General features: G+C 48.2%; 1 protein-coding gene across 8 annotated transcripts in view; it reads right to left on the bottom strand.

Moving 5' to 3' along the window:
* Positions 1-24327, bottom strand: part of ST3GAL4 (ST3 beta-galactoside alpha-2,3-sialyltransferase 4) — a 178042-nt gene that overhangs the window by 56815 nt on the left and 96900 nt on the right. For 5 of the 8 annotated variants that reach the window (XM_074936869.1, XM_074936874.1, XM_074936875.1 and 2 more), the window contains one exon: positions 21341-21416. The exons of 2 other annotated variants lie outside the window; for them this stretch is intronic. Coding sequence is in view for 1 of the 6 variants with exons in the window: in XM_074936867.1 (XP_074792968.1) it covers positions 14513-14548 (36 nt within the window). In the remaining 5 variants the exon portion in view is untranslated. Of the gene's footprint in view, positions 1-14512; positions 14617-15925; positions 16246-21340; positions 21417-24327 lie in introns of those variants that run through there. One more of the 8 variants, XM_074936867.1, reaches the window with a different exon arrangement.

Below are 24327 nucleotides of genomic sequence, written 5' to 3'. Positions count from 1 at the left end.
ATGATGAAGCAATTCCCATAGACTGGCATAGGAAGAAATTCCTATAAAAACAGACTCTAGAAAGTGAGAACTTTGGGGTCTGATTCTGCAAACCAACTTCCAGGAGCGTCAGATGTGCATCTGACAAGGCCCTGCTCATGTCCAGGCCACCTGGCCAGTGGCTTGGCATGAGCAACTCTAAGGCTGGTAACTATGATAACAACCTTGCAGAACCTGTGTGTGTGTGTGTGTGTGAATGAATGAATGTGTGAATAAATATGAGATTGAATGGAATGTTATAGCTATAACTAACTGCTTACTATGATTCTTTCTGTATTCACAATAAATGTGGCATTTTGCCTTTTTCTCTTTAATAAGATCCTGCTGATTTTATTGGTATAACAAGAACAGCCAAGGAGACCGGATGAGGCGCGAACCATCTCAGATTGCATTGAGGAGGAACCAGGAACGTTCATCCTCAGATGTTGCTCCTCTCTCCGGATCGGTCATTGCCTGTCCGACTGATGAAGGAACAGGAACAAACACCCTGGGATACCAGCGCACACTCGTGTCCCTGAGTTGTCCTGAAGACAGCTATGGTGACCATGGTTCTCTCTCTAGGGCAGGTCCCACATGGGCAGCAGTGCTAGCTAACCCAGCAACATGCCTCAGCCCCAGACTGGAGCTTCCCTTCACACCACAAGGCCACTGCTAGCTCTTCACGCCCTAGTCAGTTCTTGGCTTATCTATGGAAATCGCCAAGGAGGGGGTACTGTCAGTACCAGCTGTGGGGTGCAGGGAGGGGGGGCTGTGATGTAAACATCTGACTGGAAACTGGACAAAGACATTATTTCATGAAGGCCAATGAGCAGCCATCGTAGGAGAGAGAGACAGAGAGCCTGGAGCACTGGGCCTGGTGCAAGAATTGAGGCCTGAACCAGAGGCTGTGAACCAAAGTCAGACCATGTATTAAAGCAGATGCTCACAAGATCACTGTCCAGCATATGAACTTGGCAAAGCTGTTGGTAGTGTACTAGGCGCTAGATATTTACATAAATATATTCCAGCTAGTACTAGATTGGGATGTATTTGTACAAAGTGGTTTGACAACACAATGAAGAGGGATGTTTATTCAAGCTATCAGGATCAAGGGGAGGTAATAACCAGATGTCATGAGATAGGTGTCATGTGCCTGGTTAGCTGTTTGCTTTGGCCTGTAATGTCTGGGTTCTTCCCCGTAGTTCTTTGTGGGGAGTCCTGCTGCTGACTGAGCCGTTCCTTGCCACAGGGTACTCAGGTGTAAGCGTACCTGTAACCATGGAGCCAGAGCGCTAGGACTGTGTCTTTGGGGCAACAAACCTGGCCTGGGGCCATTGTCACTGAACCGTGCTTTATGAGTAACATCGAAGCCTGCAGAACTAACTCGCTGCCCTGTCTACTAACAACATTGAAGCTTCAAGGACAGACTCACTGAGCAGTCTAAACAGGGCTACCGAGGCAACGACTTTCCAGCCGCCAAGACTTTACCACACTGGGTAGTACTCTCGAGGTCTGCTGAACCAGCCTTCTGCACAGAGCTGGGAAGGCACACGGAAAGAACACACACACACGCCTACTGACAACAGGCATCAAGTGGTCACCAGCAGTGGATCTGGAGACACCTGACATGGAAAGCCCTCACAGGTGACAGCAGCATGTGAAGATAAAATGCATCCAACCCAGGGCAGGGCAGGCAAAGCTTCCCTGGGAACAGCTTCCAGGCTCTGATTTAGGAGCGAGAGACTTCGTGCCCCCATTTCCCACCCTGTCCACTGAAGGAAACAAGCTGTTCTGCTGAGGGTGTGTGGAAAGGGACAGTTGTGTGGGGAGATGGCGCTGATTAAACCCTTCATTGCATTTCCCTTCCCACCACGATAAACCGAAAAGGGCCGTTAAAAAATACTGCTAGCATCTCAAAGCCAAGAGCGAGCCAGACAGAGTAAGACGCAATTGTGCCAATGCCAGGGGAGTGAGGTGTCACTCGCTCAGTGGAGATAATCACAGACCCATAGGGTTCAAAGGGACCGCAAGGATCATCTCGTTTAGACTGCCAAGCTGCAGGATTTGTTGTGTCTAAACCCTCCAAGGCAGACGGCTATCCAGCCTCCTTTTGAAAACTTCCAGTGAAGGAGCTTCCATGACCTCTCAAGGCATCTGTTCCACAGTCTTACTGTGCTTACAGTTAGGAAGGTTTTCCTGAGATTTAATCTAAATCTGCTGTGCTGTCGTTTGCACCCACTGCCACTTGTCCTGCCCTCTGTGGCAAGAGAGAACAATTTTTTAATCAAGGGAAGGAGTTAATTCCACATTCACTTCCCTGCCCAGCTACCCCCATTCCTCCGGCAGCAGTTAATGGAGACATTTCCAGCCGTTTGCTGGCACTCCCTGCTCTGCTTTACCTGCCTCTGATTAACTGCGTCAAAGGAAATGCAGGTTTCAGAGTAGCAGCCGTGTTAGTCTGTATCTGCAAAAGGAAAAGGAGCTCTTGTGGCACCTTAGAAACTAACAAAAGCTTATGCTCAAATAAATTTGTTAGTCTCTAAGGTGCCACAAGTCCTCCTTTTCCTTTTAAAGGAAATGCAGACTCCTGTCCTCCAGGGACGGGCAGGTGTGCCAAGGAGGAACTGCTTTGAGAACCAGTTGGCTTAGCCCCCAAAATCAAGAGAGCACATGCATGGTTTAAGTGCACAATGTATTTTGTTGCTAACCCTCAGCAACCAGTTTTCAATATGGATTTAGAGCTTTGCCAGTGAAGGACTCATACCCAGGCCATCACAACCAGCCCCAATGCAACAGAAGCTCAGTCACTATTCTCAATGCCTCGTTTTGTTTTATTTGGCCACCTTCACTGAGGACGGTCACCAAGGCCGTGCATGCGTTAAAATATCACATACAATGAGTTCGTGGCAGAACCAGAAACGTTACCAGGCTACCCAGGAGACTTGACTCCCAGAGCCAGACCTTACCTCACACCATCTTTCTTCATTATAACTTCACTGCAAGACCAAGCATAATGGGAAAGTTAGCAGTGACGGACCAACCCCTCCACACACCGCCACTCACACAAAGGGCCCGATTCTGCCACCCTTACTCATGCTGAGTAGTACTCACTTGTGTAGTCCCATGGATGTCAATAGAACCTCTTGCAGGTCTACCAAACATGAGTATTGCTGGCAGACTCAGGCAAAGTCTACAGTAATCACAAAGGGAAGGGAGAAGTTCCGGCCGAGCCCATCTTCACCCGGGGACACTCTCTCAAGTTAACTCCAGTGTCAGAGCTACTCTTCAATGTTGTTTTTCATTTAGTGAGCAGTCGAAGGCATTTAGCACCCCTGTAGTGTTTCCAGTTTACAAGAAATTGGAAGAGACCTTTACAGTGCAGCTGAGGCCTCAACAGAAGAGGGAACACTGGGTGAGACATGTCTAAAAAGGCAATTAATGAGCTTCCATAACTCAATTAGGTACCTGTTAGACCAATTCTAAATGAAAAGGCAATGCATCCTCTTTCACCTATGCTCAAGCCAAGTCCTAGTAAGTGCTCTCGCATTATATTCAATTGCAGTCCTGCCTGAGAGTCCGTCACTTCACTCTCAGATATGGCTGAAATATGACAGAGACAGAAAATACACTGTTGCTTTGCCAGACTCTGATACAGTGTTATTGTTAGATTAGAGACATACCAAAAAATCCAAGATCAAGTAAAAGCTATATATTCATACAGCCTGAAAATATGCCAATAATATACATAATGGGTAGGCCCGGGGGATTAGATTTATCAGTAAACATCAATTTCACTATATGCCACACAAACCAATGAAAAGAATATTTCCACTGATGAGAATCAAAATTTAAAGAGAGGCAAAGTAAGAAAAACGCTGCTTGAGAACGTATGAGAGTTCGATTTAAGGCTAAAATTCTGACATGTGATGATGACAGTTGGGTTTGAACCATTATAAAGCTTTAACTTTTTGAATCTCAGCATCTACTGTCGTTCAATAATTATTGTCTGACCCGTCCATTGGCCGATGCTCCATAATTCCCCACAACTGTGAGAATTTAAAATCAATACAAATCTTAAAAAAAAAAGGGGGGGGGGCTTAAAACCCATCATTTTGCGCAACTGTGACACTTTTAAAATCGATCAAAATAAAAATAAATGCTTAAAAATAAAAATCAATATTATCTGTCAAGATCATAAATAAAAATTGAATTCCGACAAGCCTAATCATGGACCAGATACTCAGATGGCGTAAACCAGCATCGCTCCAGGCCAATTTACATCATCTGAGGGTTTGTATATTACCCACACACAAGCAAAGGGTCTAAAGTTAGCCATGTAAATCCACATTTAGCCATCTGTTCAGTAGTCGGAGCACCCACAAACTATAAAAGGACGTCACCTGTCAGATGGGGTGCAGAAGGACTGGGAACATATGCAGCTAGAAATTACAATAGTTTCTCCCTGTTCTTGCTGTGGTTTTTCACCGTCTCCATCACTAGACATGAAAGCAGAGAAACATCAGCAACCATCTTGAACCGTCAAAACAACAGATTTTCTGCATACGAGACTAAACTCTACAGGTGCAAGCGAAAGCCATTTCTATGCAATAGGTTTCTGCATTTCAGCTGCTTCCCCCCAGGTTTCCGGAGACAAGCCACAGACCAATTCAACAGCCTGTCCTTAAATGCAGCACGTTCCTTTCATAGGTTTCAGAGTAACAGCCGTGTTAGTCTGTATGCATCCGATGAAGTGAGCTGTAGCTCACAAAAGCTTATGCTCAAATAAATTGGTTAGTCTCTAAAGTGCCACAAGCGTTCCTTTCATACTAGCTCAGCCTAGTAGTTCATAGATTCATAGATACTAAGGTCAGAAGGGACCATTATGATCATCTAGTCTGACTTCCTGCACAACGCAGACCACAGAATCTCACCCACCCACTCCTGCGAAAAGCCTCTCACCTATGTCTGAGCTATTGAAGTCCTCAAATCGTGGTTTAAAGACTTCAAGGAGCAGAGAATCCTCCAGCAAGTGACCCGTACCCCATGCTACAGAGGAAGGCGAAAAACCCCCAGGGCCTCTTCCAATCTGCCCTGGAGGAAAATTCCTTCCCGACCCCAAATATGGCAATCAGCTAAAACCTGAGCATATGGGCAAGATTCACCAGCCAGTTCTGTCTGACCGCGGTCTTTTAGCCAAACTGTGCCGAGCAGTGTGTTCTGGGAACGAGAATCAAATTGTTTTAATCTCTCAACAGCAGAAAGAAACAAGAATGGACACTGCAGGCTCCAAGGCAGTAACTAGGAGTGACATGGGGAAATGGAGCAAAGGAGAATTTTACACTCAGCACAAGTCAGATTGCCCAAGAGCGAGATGCATCCGGCAGGGGAGGGGACTCCTGCTGGAACCAGGAGACACCACCGTCACAGAGTAGATTCCAATGGCCAAGCGGAAACTGTGCAATCCAAACACAACCAGGGTGCAAGTGCGATCAAAGAGCTAATTAAAGATAATTAGCTAATTTGTAGGTGGGATGGGGGCAATTATAGGGAATTCATTACATGAAACAAATGCATGGCTGAACATTCTGTATCCCAAGGACTATTTACTTTTCAAAACATTCAAAGCAGTTGAATTTCACACCTGATTCCAACTCCCACCAGGACCCAGCGCTCCAGTGATGTGCAGTCCTCATTCAGAGCCACAGCGCTCACTCCTGCTTAGCTCGCCCTGCGGGCCAAGTGCACTTTTCACTCCAACGTTCACCAGTTATTCAAGGCCTGCAGCCAGGGCTGGCTCCAGGCACCAGCTTTCCAAGCAGGTGCTTGGAGCGGCATCTAGAATGGGGCGGCAGGCCGTGTCCCGCGGCTGCCATTTGGCGGCAGCTCCGCCGCTCTTCCTGCCGTGGCGGCTTTTGGTGGCAGCTCTGCTGCTATTGCGGCGGCAGCTGCTTGGGGGCGGTAAAATCAGTAGAGCCGCCCCTGCCTGCAGCACTGGCTTTGGTACCAGAAACGGTGCACCAGCCTCGCAGCACGTGCGTTTGACACCAGCAGTCTTGGAAACCAATGCAATTCATTTCCTTCAGCAGATCGGGCCAGCCCCGGTGACAGAAGCAGATGGCCAGTTAGTGCCCTGGGGAAAGCGTTCGTGAAGGAGCTGGGAGCGTAATGGGAAGCCTGGAGGGGTTACGCATGTGCGTGACCAGCAAGGTCAGCTGAGAGTCTGGCTTCAAGTGGAGACGGCCATGTTCCAGCCCCTATTGTGTGGGAAGGAGGTGTCTCTGAAAGTACAACTCCTCTCCAGTATCTTGCAAGGAAAGGAAGCGTGCTCAGGGTTCAAACCATCTGGGAGAGACACACCGGGGAGGAGGACGGTGCGATCTGTGAAACGGTCGGATCCTGCTACCGTTCAAGCTTCAATACCGAAATGCACCAGGAAGGGTTTAACGCCACTAAGAGAAGCTCACAGCTTTACTTGTACACCCAGGGGGGAAAGACTCCACTAATGTGCCCACGGCTCCTGCTCGCCACACATCTGTTGTATTGATTCAGGCTGCAGCACTAAAAGATGTTGCTGTTTTATCTCCCTGACCTTTGGATTGATACTTGCTAGCTATTTAAAAAAAATAAATAAAAATCAATAAGCAGGCAAGGACTGAACCCAAGAACAAAGCGCTATTAGCATACGTCTGCACAGGAATCCATTGCCGGGAACAATTTATACATAAGGGATTGGGGACGGAACAAACATAAAAGTTCCTGACTAGAGAGAACTCCCAACACTCATTACAGCCTCATTTGGCTACAAAGAGCCAGCCCAGACAGAGCCACAGCCTGGGGGCGAAATGCAGCAGCCCTAGCGATCCTACTACTAATCGCTCGGGCATAGCCCATCCAAGAAATTAGCACATGGGCATGTAGACAAACAGCCGAGAGAGAGGACGACAGGGCACATGCGACAGGAGATTCAACCCTAGGGGGTGAGAAAAGATTTAGGGTGCGTCGTCACTAGGAACAAAGGTGCTTTCTTACTGGATGGGAGCTAATGCACGGTAACAAGAGGTAAAACCCTAGTGAACACCAGGCAGCGTGTGGTTTTCCATACCTAGTAGCAGGTTGAGGTTGTCGCCAGTTGGCTTGTGTGTGTGTGTGTGTGTGTGTGTGTGTTGTCCCAGCAGGTAGCTGGCTCAGCAGACTGTGATAGTACTGCCCAGTGTTAAGTGATGAAGGATGGACTATTGTCGCCACAGTAACACTGTTTAGGCTGCCCAGTGCCTCTGTCCTTTGAGCTTCCATTTTATCACTATTAACAGCAGATAAGGCAGCCTTGAAGCGACTCATAAAGATAGACAACAGGTGCAGTTCGGTGGCAAAGCCACTCGGCCAGGTTTAGTGCCTGGCTCCGTGTGTGCTTGGTAGCAAGGATTGGCTCCGTCAGCAGCGGGAATTTCTGCTGTCCCCAAGGCCACCCAAAAGATTATGGTGAAGTACCCCGACCTTTATAGGCTAAGACAAACAACTGGAATACACCCCACCTTACGTATTTCATGACGTTTCTTGGTTACCATTTTTTGGTTTTGATATTTTGGACACAACATTTTAATTTATGATGTTATTTTGTACTCAGTTAAAACGCATTTGTCTTCATCATCATGTTCCTATGATGCCTCTGGAGTCTAGGGCAGCGACGAAGCTCCTCCACTCCTGTCTGTTTCTGGCAAGTCTTTCAATGGTTCCCCAGCTGTGCCCCAGGTTTTTCAGCTCGGCTTCCATAGCTCTTCACCAGGTTGTTTTCGGGCAGCCTCGTTTTCGCTTGCCTTAGGTGTCCATCTTATTGCTACTCTGGTGACAGAATCAGATTCCATCTGAAGCACATGACTGATCCATCTCCAACGCCTCCTGGCAACAATGGTGCTCAGATCTTGGTTTGAGATTGTTCTGGGCCAAAAGTTACAGAGAATTTTGCTGAGGCAGGTTGTATGGAATGAAGACAGTTTGGACAAGTCAGACTTCCTCATTCCCCAGCATTCTGCACTATAAAGTAGAGTTGAAAGTACACAGCGCTGATAAATCTTGAGTTTGGTTTTGGTATTGTATTTTGATGATTTCCAGACCGTATTTAAGCTCCTGAAGGTGTTCCTGGCTTTATTGATTTTGTTCCGGATGTCCTGGCTTGTTCCACCATCCTGGCTGATGGTGCTGCCCAAGCATAGGAATGTTTCTACACTGGTGAGAACATAATCCTCTATCTGTACTGGTGAGGGTGAGGCAATATTAAAGGTCATGATCTCTGTCTTATTGCAGGTGATTTGCAGTCCAATTTGCTAGCTGAATGAGCCGAGTCAAATTCTTTTTTCTTGTATATGTTATTGGGTATGTGATAGGAGAGTGACATCATCTGCGAAGTCCAGGTCTTCAAGGGACGAGAAGGGTGTCCCATTTAATGCCTCTTGGCATGTCTTCCGTTGTACGCTGCATTACCCAGTAGAAGGCAATGCTGAAGGGGATTGCAGACACGACACATCCCTGACGTACTCCTTTTTTGACTTCAAAACTGAGCTCATCGTGATCAACACGGCACGCAAAGTTGAAATAGAAGCTTTTAATGACATTGATCATACGGAGAGGGGTTCCATATGCCCGTAGAATGCGCCCTAGGCTGGTCCTGTGAATGCTATCAAAAGACTTCTCAAAGTCTATGAAATGTATGTAGAGTTGCCGTTGCCATTCTAAGCACTGTTCTATTATGTTTTGTACAGTGAAGATCTGGTCTGTGCATCCACGTCCTTTCTGAAAACCAGCTTGCTCTTTTCTGAGAACGCTATCAACTGCCTCTGATATATGCCGGACTATGATCTTACACAATACTTTGCTTGACACAGATAAAAGTGTGATACCTTGCCAGTTATTACAATCATTCAGAGTTCCTTTCTTTCATATCTTCACTGTAACCCCATTGGTCCACTCACCTGGCACTTTCCCCCTTTCCCAGACTGATATAAATAGAGGGGCAAGGATAGATACTGGTAATTTAGGATTTACCATGAACAATTCTGCATTCAAGTTATCCTTGCCAGGAGCTTTCCCATTTTTTAAGGATTTGATGGCTTGAATGATCTCTTCCTGAGTTGGGGTGTCTGTGTTGAAATCAAGATCTTCTTCTGCCTCCTGGATGTTTGCTTCCTCTTTCGGTAGCTCCCTGTTCAGCAACTCTTTGAAATGCTCTAGCCAGTGCATTTCTTGTTCTTTGTCAGTTGTTAGTAGGTGTTCTTACTTGTTCCTGATGAGAGTGTTTGTTGGTGTCTGTCATTTACCACTGATAAGCTGCATCATTTTGTAGAAGGTTCCTTGTTCACCATCAGCAGCTGCACCGTCTGCTTGTGTTGCCAGATTATCACTATAATGTCGTTTGTCCGCTCTCACAAGGCGTTTGACCTCCCGGTGTGCCTTGCTATACTGCTTGTGATATTTGTCCTTTAGCTTCTGGGAGTTTGTGTCTAAAACTTCTTTCGTCAGAGCTCGTCTGGTTTCTATGGCGTTCCATGAGCTGGGTGTAATCCACTCCTTCCTTCTCTTCTTCCTGTAGCCTAGACAGGCTTCACTGCTCTGTTTATAAAGTGCTGTTACTTTGTCCCACTTCTTGTTGATCTCCTCATCTGCATTCCCCTCTTCTTCATCAAGGTCTACAAGTGCTTGAAACCTGTTCTTTAACTTCATAACAAAAGCTTTCTGTATTTCAAGGGACTTTAGCTTGTCAATATCATAACGTCTATGTCCCTTGTTTGGTGGACCCACACTTCTCAGTTTTAGCTTGCGTCTTATTTTGTACTAAATTAAAATGGATTTGTAGTAGCTAAAATATATTTACGGAAATATTTAGTGCCTAGTACACTAGCAACAGCTTTGCCAAGTTTAATGCCATTGCTGAGGAGGAGGCATGGAAGATTACATCAGGGAAGGTCTGTAGGAAGCATATTATATTTGCCAAGAGCGTTGGGGAGGGGGAGGAGGGGGTTCTTTTTCCCCTTCTTAGAAAACAAACTCCTTTTCTAATCTTATACTCAGCCAAAGGGGTGTGTGAATTCCCGGTCTCTCCCTATAGGCTCATATTACAGGAGGGGGATGAACTGTGCTTTTCCACAGGTAGAGAGAGCATGAGAATAGTCTACTTATTACAGCAGAAGGAGCCACACCCCCTAGCAACTTCTAATCCCAGCTGTACCCTTCACCTCTCTGATGTCAGGCCCCACATTTTGGATCATGCTTCCAGAAGTGCCCACTCATTTTGGGTGCACAACTGGAGGCATCCAGGGGCTAATTTGCAGAGATTTTGAGCACCCACAATTCTGACCAAAGTCAGCAAGAGCGGAAAGTGCTCAGCACCGCTAGAAATCAGGCTCCAGATGTCCCAGGTTGGGCATCCAGAATCAGTCGGCACTGCGGGCCGCAAGCCCTCTCTGCTTCAGTTTACCAGTCTCTAAAATGAGGCTAATACCTACATCACCGGGCAGAGGGAAGAGGAGTGAGAATTATTGTTTGCAGAATGCTTTGAGATCCTCAGACAAAAGGGCTGTGTACTCAGGCTCATTATGTGATTTCCTGGGGTCTGAACTGGGGCACATGGGAGAACATTTATTGTCTAACCAATATATCACCATCCAAGGATTTAGAGGAAGTGATTTAGGGTCCAAGTAAAAAGCCTGCACATTCATCTTGAGTAAAGATGACTGGAAGGCTTAGTCATTCTCTGAGGACCTTTCACAGCCAGTTTTCACTGAGAAGTGACCCCAACTGGCAGGAGAAGTGAATCACTATGTTTAGTTATTGGTGCAACAGTCTCAGAGATTATTTTCACTTCTGTATGTTACCGCATGCATTAAATAAATGTGCGCTGTTTATATCTTTACAAAGGGCTACGTGCCAGTGATCACGTCTATAGCAAATGGTACATAGAGAAGTAAACTGCATTATTCTGCTGTTGTAATTTACTACCCTCCTACAAAGTCTCAATGAACTGGTTTCCAAATCAGGAAAGAGATGATCATCTATATGCCCAATTTTCATAACACCTGCTAATAAAACCACCAGCTTCTTCACTGTTGTTTTCAAAGACTCAGATTTTAAGACCAGAAGAGACCATTCTGACCCTTTATTTAGTCAGTCGTCCTAGCTTTTCACCCAGTGACTCCTGCATGACGCCCTTAACGTCTGGCTGAATGGGAGTGTAGCTTTTTGAAGACTTCAAGCAATGGAGGATCCATCACCTCCCTGGGTAAATTGTTCAAATGGTTAATTATCTTTGCTGTTAAAAATCTGCACCTTATTTCTAGTCTGATTTTATCCAGCTCCAGCCATTGGATCTCACTCTGCATTTGAAAGATTAAAGCGTCCTCTGATATCAGAAATCATCTCCCCATCCAGGTGTTTAGAGATTAAATTACCTCTTAAACGTCTTTATTAAGCTAAATAGATTGAGTTCCTTTAGTCTTTCCCAAACCTCGAATCATTCTTGTAGCTCTTTTCTGATCCCTTTCCACTTTGTCAAAATCCTTTTCACAGTGTGGACACGCAGCCCTCAAGTATTGAACTCACTTGTATATTTTCACTACTCAAAGAGCAACCATCACTCTACACTTTTCTGTTCAAATCTTTCAGATTCAGGAAAATAACAGAATCAGAACAAGCGAGCACACACACAGCAGGCAAGTCTCCCCTCTGCAAGGTGCTGCATCAACTGTGCCTCACATCACCTGAGCTGCCTCTTAAGAAAACAGGCTCCTAGGAGTTAAGAGCTGCAATACCGAGAAAACAAGCTCCTAACCGTTCCAGGGCTGCATACATACAGCACATTCAGGCTAGTGGATTTCTCCCTGATTCCCTAGCAGCCACTCTCACAAGTGAAAGGAGTTGGTGAGTGGAATTCACTGCTGTATAACAGCAAGGGGCAGATACACACAGAGGGGAATCGGAGGATGAACAGAGGTTGCTTCGTTTAATCCACTGGAACTTTCCAATGTGCTGTTTCATTACAAGAAGTAAGTGGCCATGGGAGACCACGCAGCACGGTCCTTTGAATATATTAAAACACACTTCAGGTGCTTGGCCTTTCACTTCCCAGCCGAGCCGCACAAACTCATTGCATCCCGATATTTAGCTGAGAGCCAGGCACTCCCAAATTCAAACCCTGGTTCTGCCACTGAGTCACCATGTAGACTTTAGCAAGTCACTTAACCTCCCTACGTCAGTCCTCCAGCTGCAGAACAGGGATACTATTATTTCTTCATGGGGTGATAGGCAGATTCATATTCAGACAGTGCTCTGAAAAATGTAAAGTGCTGAGTAGTACTTAAGGGACAGGAAAACCCAGAGTGGATAATAGTAAAGAACTGGCTCACAGTAGCTCCAAGAACTCTGCCATCTCTCACACTGCAGAGAGAGAGAGAGAGAGAGAGAGGTCAGTTTTTTCTTTGCCTTCTTTCAGCAATGCATCACTCCAGCAAAAGCAGTCCCAGAGAGAAGGGCCTCTGGTGCAGGAGTCCAACCTGGCTGGAAGCAGGGGTAGAGTCAGTTCAATCATGTGAGATTCACAACCTATTTGGAGCCCAACGGCACTTGGACTCACTTCACTGAGCTTAGCCAAAGCTTCTTGGAGGTCTCTACACGCCAATCTGAACAGAGCCACCATTCCACTGCCTTTGAAATAGAGCACGGAAAGCCTACCCTGAAGAGCACCCAGTGTCCAGGGAGAGCTGGGCCCAAGCCCCAGAACCAGATGCCACCTGCCATAAAGTACAAACTCCCCGGAGCACTCACGGAGTCGGCACCTATGGGAGGACAAGTGCTCCAAAGTGGCATGGACAATCCTGTCTTAGATGCCTGGCTGGTGAGCCTTGCTCACATGCTCCTGGTCAAGCCGATCACCAGATCTGGGATCAGGAAGGAATTTTTCCCCAGCTCAGCTTGTATGGGACCGTGGGGGGTTTTCCACCTTCTTCTGCAGCACGTTGGGATCACCTGGGCAAGTCTCACCTAACCAATTCCCTGCCATTGCAGGGACTTTGGGGACTGGGCACTCACAACAGTTCAGTCTTCTGAGGACTTAAATGCTTTGGTCTAACTGCAGCTACTGGGCTCAACATAGGAGTAACAGGGTGGAATTTAATAGCCTGTGACATACAGGAGGCCAGATTAGATGATCTAATGGTCCCATCTGGCATTACATGCTATGAAACCACGAAAGTTTGCAAGATTTTTGGATCTCAGGTTTGGTGCAGACCCATCACTAGTCCAAACCTTTCGCCAGCCACATGAAGTACCAGGCTGCATTGGGGGTCATCTTATGTGCCATAAATGCCAATGCTGCTGCAGTTGGCTTCTTAAAGGAAAAGTGCATGATTTCTTCTAGAGCCAGAGACTGTCGACTGAATATAAGGCACATGAAGGGCCCGATTATTTCCTATCCCCGAGCAGGGACTGATAAAGATATTCAATGTTAGGCCTAGCAAATAGTATTGCCCCCTATTGGTCAGATACGTCATTGCACAGGCATCAATGCTATTGGTGAACTGTAGGCAGGTATGGATGTAGAAGGAGAACAAGAGGGTGGGGCTAGAAAGTCGGAGTAGTTAGAGGTAAGGCAAGTTTTCAAATAGGGCAACAACCAGGTTTTTAAAGTTTATTTATATTTATTTTTAAAATCCTGATTTTGTACCTGTTCTAATTAAGCCCCAGCCACCACCATTCATTATCAGGCTACTTGGATTCCCTGAGATCTCCCTATAAGTGTATCCGGATGGAGCGGAGCGCACTGTATTAGCCAACAACATCGCAAAGCCTTTCTAGGAATGCCCATAACTGTTTAACTCTGTGAATGGCCCATCAGACAGAGCTGCATTTGACCATCTCCAAGCACACAGGCCAATCTATGCAAAGGTCAGGTAAAAGAAAATATAGACTGAATGATCATGAAAAACATCCTGAGTGTGAGATCTAGCAGGCTTCGCCACAGTATCCTAAGGGAAGTGGTGGTAACATTTGAAGTTACATGGGCAGAGAACTTGAGAAACACACCATGCTGGAGTGCTGAGGCTAACCCTGCACTGCAGGGTGAAGGACACAGATGATCCTACTGGAATGGGATCCGGTCTCTCCACTCTCTGTGATTCGAGAACTCCTGCACAGGGTGCGGGCACTGCAGAATACTTGGATCTCCCAAAGGTGTTCACGTCTACTGCCAGTTGTAAAAACACCTGAGCAGGTGGTGGGAGCCAACATCCCATTTACCTTTCCTGACAAATTCATCTTAGGTGCAGGCAGATCAAGCTGTTCAAGTGTGACTTGTTATTTACCATGTCCCAAGTCAGACACCCAGTTACCAAGACTCCCCAAATCGCTGGCCACCTTCTAAAGTCAAAGTCTACAAAACCACTGTCAATAATCACAGCTCCTTTATAACAAAACCAAGTAGTTCTAATAATAAAAAGCCATCGGAGCTTACCTCACACGAATCGTGAGCATTTCCCGAGTCTGCCATGCGTTCAAATGCTGAGCTCAATTTCCCAGGTCTTAAACTAGCTCTGCAGAACGGCAAGGTGGCAGTTCCTGTTTGATTAATTAGTCTGTTATTATGTTTCAGAGATTGGAATGTACCCACTTATTTCTTTGCACGATAATTGGACCTTGTTATTAGGACATCTTTTGGATTTTGTTGCTGTTCTCCCTCTGCTATAAAAATATATTCCTAGTAGGGTATATATATTCCCGTTGCACACACGTGGGACTGTTAAATTTAGGTATTTAGTAAGGATGGACATCCAGAGCTCCCCAAACAAACCACGATTCCGTTTCCCATTCACCCCGTTTGAGGTAATATGTGGTGGTGTAGCCGTGTTGGTTCCCAGATATTAGAGAGACAAGGTGAGGGAGGGAATCGTGTGGCTCGAAAGCATGTCTCTCTCATCAACAGAAGTTGGTACAATAGAAGATGTTATCTCCCCCATCGTGGTTCTCTGAGCGTTACAGGAGAGGTGATGCTATAGTGTGGTAGCCAGCGTGGGACCCCAATTCCCTGCCCTGACCTTGGGCCAGATTTTCAAAGGTATTTAGGGGCCTCGGGTGATTTTCAACAGTGCCTATCTGCCTCTTTAGGGGCCTTTGAAAATCTGGCTCTTACATCTCTCTCTGCCTCGTTCTGTATCAAATGGGGATCTAATACTTCCCTGCTCACAGGGGCGTGATGAGGAGGGATATGGCATGGGAGGCACTCCCGTCTATTGGCCAGACCAACCCTGATCTCTGGGGCAGGGTACTCAGGCCGTTTCTCATTCCAGCTCTGCCAGCCTTTACATACCTGCTATTGACTGTGGAGGGACTCCACCCTGAGTAACGCGAGTGGGTTTGGAGGAGCAGGGCCGTTATTAGGACTCCAGCCAGGGAACATTAAGCAATGAGTGGGAGGCACCTGGAATGTGATTTTCAGGGCGCTCCAGCTGAAGTCAATGGGAAATGCAGGTGCTCAGCACCTCACAAAGGGGCCTCAAGCTGGGCTCCCCAAATCAGAGGCCACTTTTAAAAGTGTGGCTGATTAGTCCTTGCCAGGCGAAAGCTCTTTGGGGGTAGGGTCATGGGCTAACAGACCCTGGCACATGGGTCATACTCAAGGACTAGGTTAGAGAAGGAACATACTAATTTAGCCCTTGGATTGGGGGGGCTCTACAGAGCACATACAGAGACCTGGCCACCTGATGAAAAGCTGATCAAGGGGATCCCTACTATTAAGCCTCCCCTCCCCCACTACCTGGGGTTTTGTAACTACCTGGATTTCCTAAAGCTCTGACCTTCACGATCACCATCCCATCTCCCCACAGCGACCCCCTGCAGCACTCCCAGACAGATGTGTGGTTTCTCCTACCTGCGGCTTTCACCACCTGCACATCAAACTCCACTAATTCCAAGGGCTGTCCTCTTAATCTCCGCACGCCTCCAGCCAGGCAGGTGTTTACTCAGGGACTCCAGTTACCTCGTCTCTCCACCTGCCCCTGGATACTCCCTCTGTGTTTATCACCGTTGCCTCGTTGCCCTGTTTACGGGCTGGCCTGTAAGGCTTTGGGAGTCACCCACTGGGGATATTTCACAGCAGAGAGAGAGACACACACACACACAGCGATTTGAACAGGCCTGAGTTTCAATTGGCTGCAGCAGGTTGTCTGTAACAGAGGGGCGGACATGACGCTCCGGTTCCGGATCAGTGGACCGAGGGTGCCAAACTTTTATCCTCTCCCCAAAGAGGGAACAGCTGGTGGTTAACCCTTACAATGCTAGCATTCTCCGTATTGTAATGCAACAGAATACTCAGGATGACAGCGAGAGAGATTGTTACTGAGCTGGGTTTAAGCCCCGACAGAAAAAGTTTTAGACTTAACACCGCATGCCCCAGGGATCAGAGACACACAATCCAGGTCTGTTTCTCTCCATGGGATGGCAGGAGATAGCTAGGTGGGAGCCTGACCCCCGAGCAAGTTGAGACCCTGGGACTGAGCTGAACTCACCTCAATTCAGGGGCTTCAATTCAGAGGGAGAGGGCTGGTGGCAAAAGAACCAGGAGGCCCAGCCCTGCTCCCTGCTGCTACGTGAGGGTAACAAGGATGATCACTGGGTGGAACCTAGGAGATTTCGGTGGGGAGGGAATCAGCAACACCCTAAGGTTGGGCTTTCAAAGGTAACGTCTTCCAGAGAAGCATCCCAGAGTAATTTATATGAGCAAGCAGCAGTTTTAATAAATGCAAACTTACCATTTAAAGAGAACAAGTCACCTTAAAATATATTTCTACTGTCCCACCTCATGTCATGCACATTAATGGCTATTCAGATACCAGTTATATAATTAAACTGATCTGGCAAGAACACTCATCTCCTCCACTCCTCCCAACCTTGTACAGGTTTGAGTCAAGAGTACATGATGCTGCTTACAAGTGTCAGGCAGTCAAAACATGCTTCATTGTATTTCATTGATAAGTTAATTTCCAGAAGATCACAGCTTTCCAAAGCAGAGATAAATGCTGAGACCCTTCATGGATCACATCCCTCCTCTCCAAGCCCAACGTACCTAGACCTTACATTCATTCTCTTTTAAGGAGACAGAGGAATACTCAAGTCATCTTCACCCACCCTTTAGATTCCACTCTCTGCTCACAGTTCTCAGCGCATTACGTCACATGTCAAAGCTGGGGAGCTTCCCCAAAATAGTGAGAGCACTCCCTTAAACCAACTCCACTTGGGTGGTGGTGCAGGCGCCAGCTAACACAATTGCACAACCACAGACATGGTGCATTTCACCCCTTCTTGTGGTTTGGCCCCCAAAGAGATCCAGCAGAGACTCAGTCTGTATAGTTAAGCACAGTGGCAGTGCGTAAAAGTAGGTCACGTTTCTGTTCAGCTGTCACTGGAAACAAAAACATTCACACCTCTAAAATCCACCCAATGGGAAGGAAAAGGGTTTGTCAAGAGCAGGTTTCAGAGCCTCTGAACTTGAATTCAGCCTAAATCCCTATTGGCTGAGCAGATCAAGGGCCCAACAATGCCTTTGAGCTTCCCTCCCAGGTCTCTTTGAATAATCACAGTTTTGCTTTATTTTTGTTTTGTGTTGCTTTAAAAGACATACTACACCTCAGGGAAAAGGACAAAGTCGGGGAAGAGCCCTGGTTTTCTTGTCTGGGAGTGCCGAGTGCACTGCATCATCCTGTTGCTATGCTCCATGTACTTGGAGCTTTTGGTCTTCATTAATACAAAGACAACATTAATAAAACCCTTGGTCTTTATTATCTATGAAATTTGCAGGAGAACAGGTTCTTGGTTAAGGGCTCACCTAGTCCTGTAGCCTTGTTGCCACCTGAAATCAGTCCTCTCCTCTGGCACATTAATCGCTCCACTACAAACTGGAGCTGAACTGATGTTTGCCATTGAGTCTTCCCCTACCTCCACACAAGAAACATGAGAATTAAGGGGTCTCTTCGCTCTCCTCTAGAGTGGCAGAGACTGGCTAGCAGCAAGATGGATCAGTGGCCTGCTCTCCTGGCCCCGACACCCTGATCTATACAGGAAAGCTCTATCTACACTGGGTTGTTTTACACCCAGAAGGTGACAAGTGCAAACCGCGATGAAAGTTGCTAGGGTAGGTCTGTTTTGCAGTGCTCCGGGGGGGGTCTACATTAGAGGCTCCCTCCCACCCTGTATAGCTGTAGGGGTTCCCCACCCTTAGCCCCTGTAGCTATATCAGCATAGTTCCAGAGGTGGAAGTTTCCCCGGTGCAGGCTGCAGCTGGATCTGGCTTAGGCGCAGTTTGAGTTACTGGAGACGTACTTTTATGTTCCTGACACTTCCAAGCTGTTTGCGGCACTGAAGGGAGCCATAGCAATGACACTTTGCCATTCCAGAGAGACTTCCATCTGGGCATCTTAAAGCAATTTACATTCATTTATTCATTAACACCCCTGCAAAGCAGGAACAGGCTGCTCCACTCATTTTACAGGTGGGTAACTTCTGCTGTGCAGTGATTTCAGTGACTTGCTCATGATAACATAGCAGGGAAAGAGCCGAACCCAGGAGTGCTGAGTTGCAGTACGCTGCTCTACCCTTTAGGTAACACTACTGCTGCTGTTAGCATCCAAGGGCAGGGAGCAGAAGAGATTTCTGAGGGATGTAATGCTCCCTGCCTTTGGTTCCACCGATTGTCAGAGCAGCACGAGTGACAGCTTGGGATTGTTCCTTTTGGCACCACAATGTGGATTCCCTTGGGCTTACCGTGTGCTGGGCTGACATTACAACAGTGCACACTCTAGTCTAGAAGAGGCCAGTGATTTGAGGGAGGGGAAGGGAGAACTGCAGCCTCGGCTCAGTTACAGCATCTCACTTTTGACACTAGGTTTGGCACTGCTATTACAAAACAATGGGTCTGCCTCTCTTGTACAGAGCCTAGCACCATGGGCTCCTGGCCCATGGGTGGGGCCCTTAGACAGTTGCCAACCTACGGCACAGAGATAGGGCCCTGACACCGCAGATGGATCAGAGCACAGATAAGGATGAGGCATGATAAGGAGGCCTCACAGGGACAGGTCTCTGCCCAGTTTAAAAGCCAACAGGGCCAGCTTAAGAATCAGTCCTCCACTCCCAGCAGACCCGGTTCAGCAAAGCTCTGAAGCATTTGCTTAAATCCCATTGACTTCAAAGGGACTTAGGCACATTCCTAAAGTCAGATGTGAGTTTAAGTGGTTTGCTAAATAGGTAAGGACTTCTCTGACTCAGAGCCAAGGCAGGTGGACTATGATCGGCGCTGCTCAGACCACCGGCTGGCGTTAGCCCAAGCAGCAGGAAAGCCAGGAAGGAAATGCAATAACCGTTGTGCGTTGTGTTCAGAGGACACCACAGGACAAACCCCAAGGGGGCAGCCTGTGCACAGTGGGCAGCTGGAGAGAGCACAGACCAACGGGGGTGGAGCAGAGAAAAGAGACCAAGGGCGCCGTATGTCATTGAACTGATTCTCAGACTGTACACTGAGACGCAGAACTCAGGCCAGCTCACTAGTACCCCATATGGCAGCTCATTTCCACCCCGCCCCAATGTCACTGCACCGTCTAGCTCACTTTAATTACTGCACACAGTGGAACTCCCCAGTAGTGACCCTGGCAAACTCCCCGACAGCCAAGTGACATGAGCATCACTTCTGCGCCGTTCAGTAGCGAAACTGCACTTCCTCTCCAGGCACCTTTCGCTCAGCCGGAGAGGGATTCTACCTCACTCACAGATGCTCAATACTGCGTTCTACCCACCTTCTGCTCTCACTGAGCAGAGGGGAGAAATTGCCACTACCCTAGAAAACCAGTCTTGCTACAGCCACCCATGCCCATGCATCCTTGCGAGTGCCCGCAGCCGCTTGCTGCTTCTCTCAAGGGGATTGTACCTGGAGATCTTTTGCCAGACACAACCCTTTCTATTCGGTAAAACTCTCTTTCCAGGGAAGCATTTGCATATGATTTCTGTTAATGAATAACAGAAATAAGGAAAAAGAACAGGAGGACTTGTGGCACCTTAGAGACTAACAAATTTATTAGAGCATAAGCTTTCGTGAGCTACAGATCACTTCATCGGATGCATGCAGTGGAAAATACAGTGGGGAGATTTTATATACACAGAGAACATGAAACAATGGGTGTTACCATACAGACTGTAACAAGAGTGACCAGGAAAGGTGAGCTATCACTGCACACATCCGATGAAGTGAGCTGTAGCTCACAAAAGCTTATGCTCTAATAAATTTGTTAGTTTCTAAAGTGCCACAAGTCCTCCTTTTCTTTTTATGGATACAGACTAACACGGCTGCTACTCTGAAACCAGAAATAAGGAAGCATTTCACCGTGATACTCAGTAATTCACTGGCCAGAGGTAGCAGATAACATTTTGCTCAGCTACTTTGCTGTCGGGGAGTTCGCCAAGGTCACGCACATGCACGCATTAATCACACCTTAATGACTGCACTAGATTCATGATTTAAATTTCCCAGCAAGTCACTAATCTGACCTGAAATTGCATGGAACACTCATGTAGGCATCCTCAAGGGGCCAGGTGACAGCTTTGTGATCCTGTTATTCAGAAACGGACCATGCAGCCTGCACACTCTGACTGCCCCTCACACAGAGCGAAATATGTAAAATCACTTTCACGTGGAACGGGCCGGCGGGGGTGTCTCTCTGCATCCTTGCTGTCATATGTGAACGTAGATGTCCCTGCTCCAGCGGGTCAATGCATGGGCCGCTAAACAATACAGAATAGGATCAAATCCAGGTTCGATCAGTCTGGAGTTCGGAAGGAGGGCAGGGCTGGCTTTCACACCCCACGGACCCAGAGCCCATGGCTGGTTTTTTGCTGGTGATGGGTGCCTTCCAGATGCTAATGGTAAATAGAAGGCTGGCGTTTCCATGGGGTCACAGGTTCTGAAGAACCATTATCAGAAAAGAAGAGGATGAAAAGTTACTGGAAGAAAAGCGTGTGGTTGGGGTCTTCTTTCCAGGTAACACAATTACTGGTTATTCCCCAGTGCAGGGGTTCTCAACCCCAGGGGTTCATGAACAGGGATCATGACCTCCTGGCCCTTCCCATCACGCTAAGAGGGAGCAGGGTCACTTATGGAACCACGGCCCTACACTCAGAGCACACAGCGGCTTCGTTCTCGTGCTGCCAAAAGTGACATCTGCACCGCTCTGCCCTCCTTTCCTTTGGAGAAAAGTTAAAGAATAAAAGGAACAGCTGGGGGGAAGAAAAGGAGGGTACTTACGTCCGTCCCCTCATTCCGAAGCCGAGCCGGCAGCGCCTCTGCAGGGTGGGACTTTACAATCCCACTCTTCCGTCCCCTATCAAAGGAAGACAAGAGACAGGAGGAGTACTTAGTGCAGTGGCATACAGGGAATTGTTACTGCTGGGGGAATTCCGTCCCACTGTGCATGCGCAGAATTCATGTCCCCTGCAGATTTCTTTGCTTCCCCGCAGAAAAATGACTTTCTGGCAGGGAAGGAAAGGGAAGCTGCAAGAGCAGTCACGCACCACTCTCTAGCAGAGCAGATACATCGTTTCAGGCACCCGGTGCAGCCGGCGGAGAGGTAAATCACTGTGGAGCTGGGGAAACCCCAGCCAGTGGCTCCTATCCTGAGCCAGGATCAGCTGCTAGTTCCGGCTGAGCTGGAGGCAGGAGAGAACTGGACTTCCTCTTCCCCTGAAAGGAGTGGCTGGGGCTGTGTCAGACCCACCCTCAGAAACCTCCCCCAGCTGCAGGAAGCTCAGCATCCTCCCCTGCTTCCTGCCCCCATCGCTCCTCACCTGCAGGGGGAGAGGTCACTGTACCGGAGCTGCTCCCCCGTCCATCCAGACCTCCCATACCCAGACACCCCCACCAAGCCTCACCCCGTACCCCCCGAGCCCTCCATACCCAAAACCCTACCCCACTGAACCTCAACCACTGCATGTGGAGCCCCCCTGAATCCAGACCCCTGTCTCCGGACCCCCACCTTTTCACCCAGACTACCCCCCCCGAGCTCCCTGCACTCACACCCCCACCCTGATGAGCCCCACCCCCCTGCACCACCCTGAGCCTCCACATCCAGACCCCCATGCCACTGACCTCTAACAAGCTGCACCCAGCCCCCCACCCAGCCCCACTCCCCCAGCACCCAGACCTCCCAGCTGAGACCCCTACACCCAGACCCCTCCGCCGAGCCCCAACCACCTTCACCTGGAAGCCCCTGCAGGGTCTCATTGCCCCTGCACCTGGAACCCCACTCCCAATGAGCCTCTGTGCATCCAGATCCCCCCACTGAGGTGCCTGCACCCAGACTGTCCCACACAGAACCCTCTCACCCCACACTGAGCCCCTTCACATTTAGATCCTGCCTGGTTGAGCCTGCCTGCCCCACACCTGGTGCACTCGGCACAGAGGAGCAGGGCCAGGTCTTGTGCTGTGTCAGGGTCGGGTGCAGCCTCACTGCTGAGTCTGTGTCCCAGGGGTGGGTGGTGGGGCTGCAGGGTGATCTCCCACTTTCATGCAGCCAGTGGCCTCTGCATTTATTTCTTGACAAATAAAACTTGCAGAATTTTAAAATATTGTGCACAGAATTTTTAGGCGCAGAATTCCCTCAGGAGTAAATTGTGCATCACTTAATTGCTTCTTGTATTCAGGGCCACTAGAACCCACTGTGCTGGGGCTGAGGAGTTAGAGGACACGAATGTCACCATGCATCTCACCACACACCGGCTGAGCTGTAATTCAACCTCTGAACAGACAATTCCCCGTCCATCTCTTCCATTGCTCCTGCTCCCATGATCTAGTCGTGTGCAATTAGGGGCAATCCAATCAGAGCCCCCATGCAGGGCTTGTTATTTCACCTTGGAAGATGCTACCAATCCCAGCTCTTGAGCAGGAACAGAAGCTGCTACCGGAGATCATCAGGGGGCGTCTGGTGCCTGAAACTCAGAACCATCTGTGCTGCTGGTGAGAAGCTGCATCCCCACCCGTAAGCAGCAGGCTGCAAGACTCTCTGGCTGATTTTGAGTCACCCTGAAAGTGCCCAGCCCAGGGTGGCTTAGCCTAGTCTTGTCGAGAGGATGTTTACATATATTAATCTACCATAGCAATAACTACACGCCCTGCTGTGCCTCCTGGCTGCTTAGATTTTAATTAGATTCTGCTTAGATTCCAACAAACAGGTCAGATGCTCTGCTATACCTAGTTCATCAAAGGGGCATGGCACACTTAATAGCCCCAAGGAAAAACAAACTGAGCTGAATTGCCTGGCTTCTTCTGGTAAGTTTTGTGTCTTGGCCCACGGGGTTCCCTCTTGCTGACCCAGACCTCTGCTACTCTGGGACGTTTAAGAGAGGATATAAAAGAACCAGATCCTAGGCATAAAGTTTTATGCAGACGCACCCTCCTTTCCCTGCACCCGCAGGCTGCTCTTGTGGAGAGCCGCAGGCACGGTCCTGGTGCAGCGTCTGCTGCGTCTCTGGTAATGTATTAGCATCTCAGTGCATGGAGCATCAGTGATGCTGTGGGGATCCTGATGCTAAGATCCCCCCAGGGCAATCGGCTAATACCCATGGCACTAGAGAGGACGGGGACCTCTCTGGTATGTTGGCCTCCGTCGATTGACCTTGTGGTCCACAGGCATCCATTGCGAGTCCTGGCAAAGGTGCGGCAGGATCTATTTGGACTGGAACTTAGCCTGCTAAGGGAAACAATGGAAGCAGCGTTGCTCTGGACATTACAAACCAGTGAAGGAGAAAGCATCTTTCAGTAGGCCAAGACTTCCCTAACTACCATCCACAACCATCTTCTCTCACCTTCCTCATCTCTGCTGGGGTTGCTATAACTACCTTGTGAGCCATCCCAGCTTTAGCTGACCTCCAGGGGGGGTTCCTAACTCCTAACTCTGCTTCCTCCTCTTGGAGTCTGATGGGACATGCAACATCGCTTCCCACTTTTAGGTTTTAGTGAGAATTGCAGCCCCACTTACATGCTATTGCATGCTGTCCTTGTCAGCAATGGAAGGCAATAGCCCCTAGTAGTTAGAGCAGGACTCCTGCGCCCAGCTGGCCACTGAATCACTTTGGACCAGTCTTTTAACCTCTCTCTGCCTCTGGTTCCCCATCTGTAAAACGGATCCAACAAACATCATCATCATCATGTACCTACTTCACAAGGTGTTGCATGACCCGATGAGTCTGAGTCACGCAAAGCTTGTCAGATGCAAATCTAGAGGTCACGTTCATCAC

Source organism: Natator depressus, chromosome 22 (genome assembly GCF_965152275.1).
Source record: "Natator depressus isolate rNatDep1 chromosome 22, rNatDep2.hap1, whole genome shotgun sequence".
Taxonomy (NCBI): domain Eukaryota; kingdom Metazoa; phylum Chordata; order Testudines; family Cheloniidae; genus Natator; species Natator depressus.
This window is presented reverse-complemented; position numbering and strand designations above follow the sequence as displayed.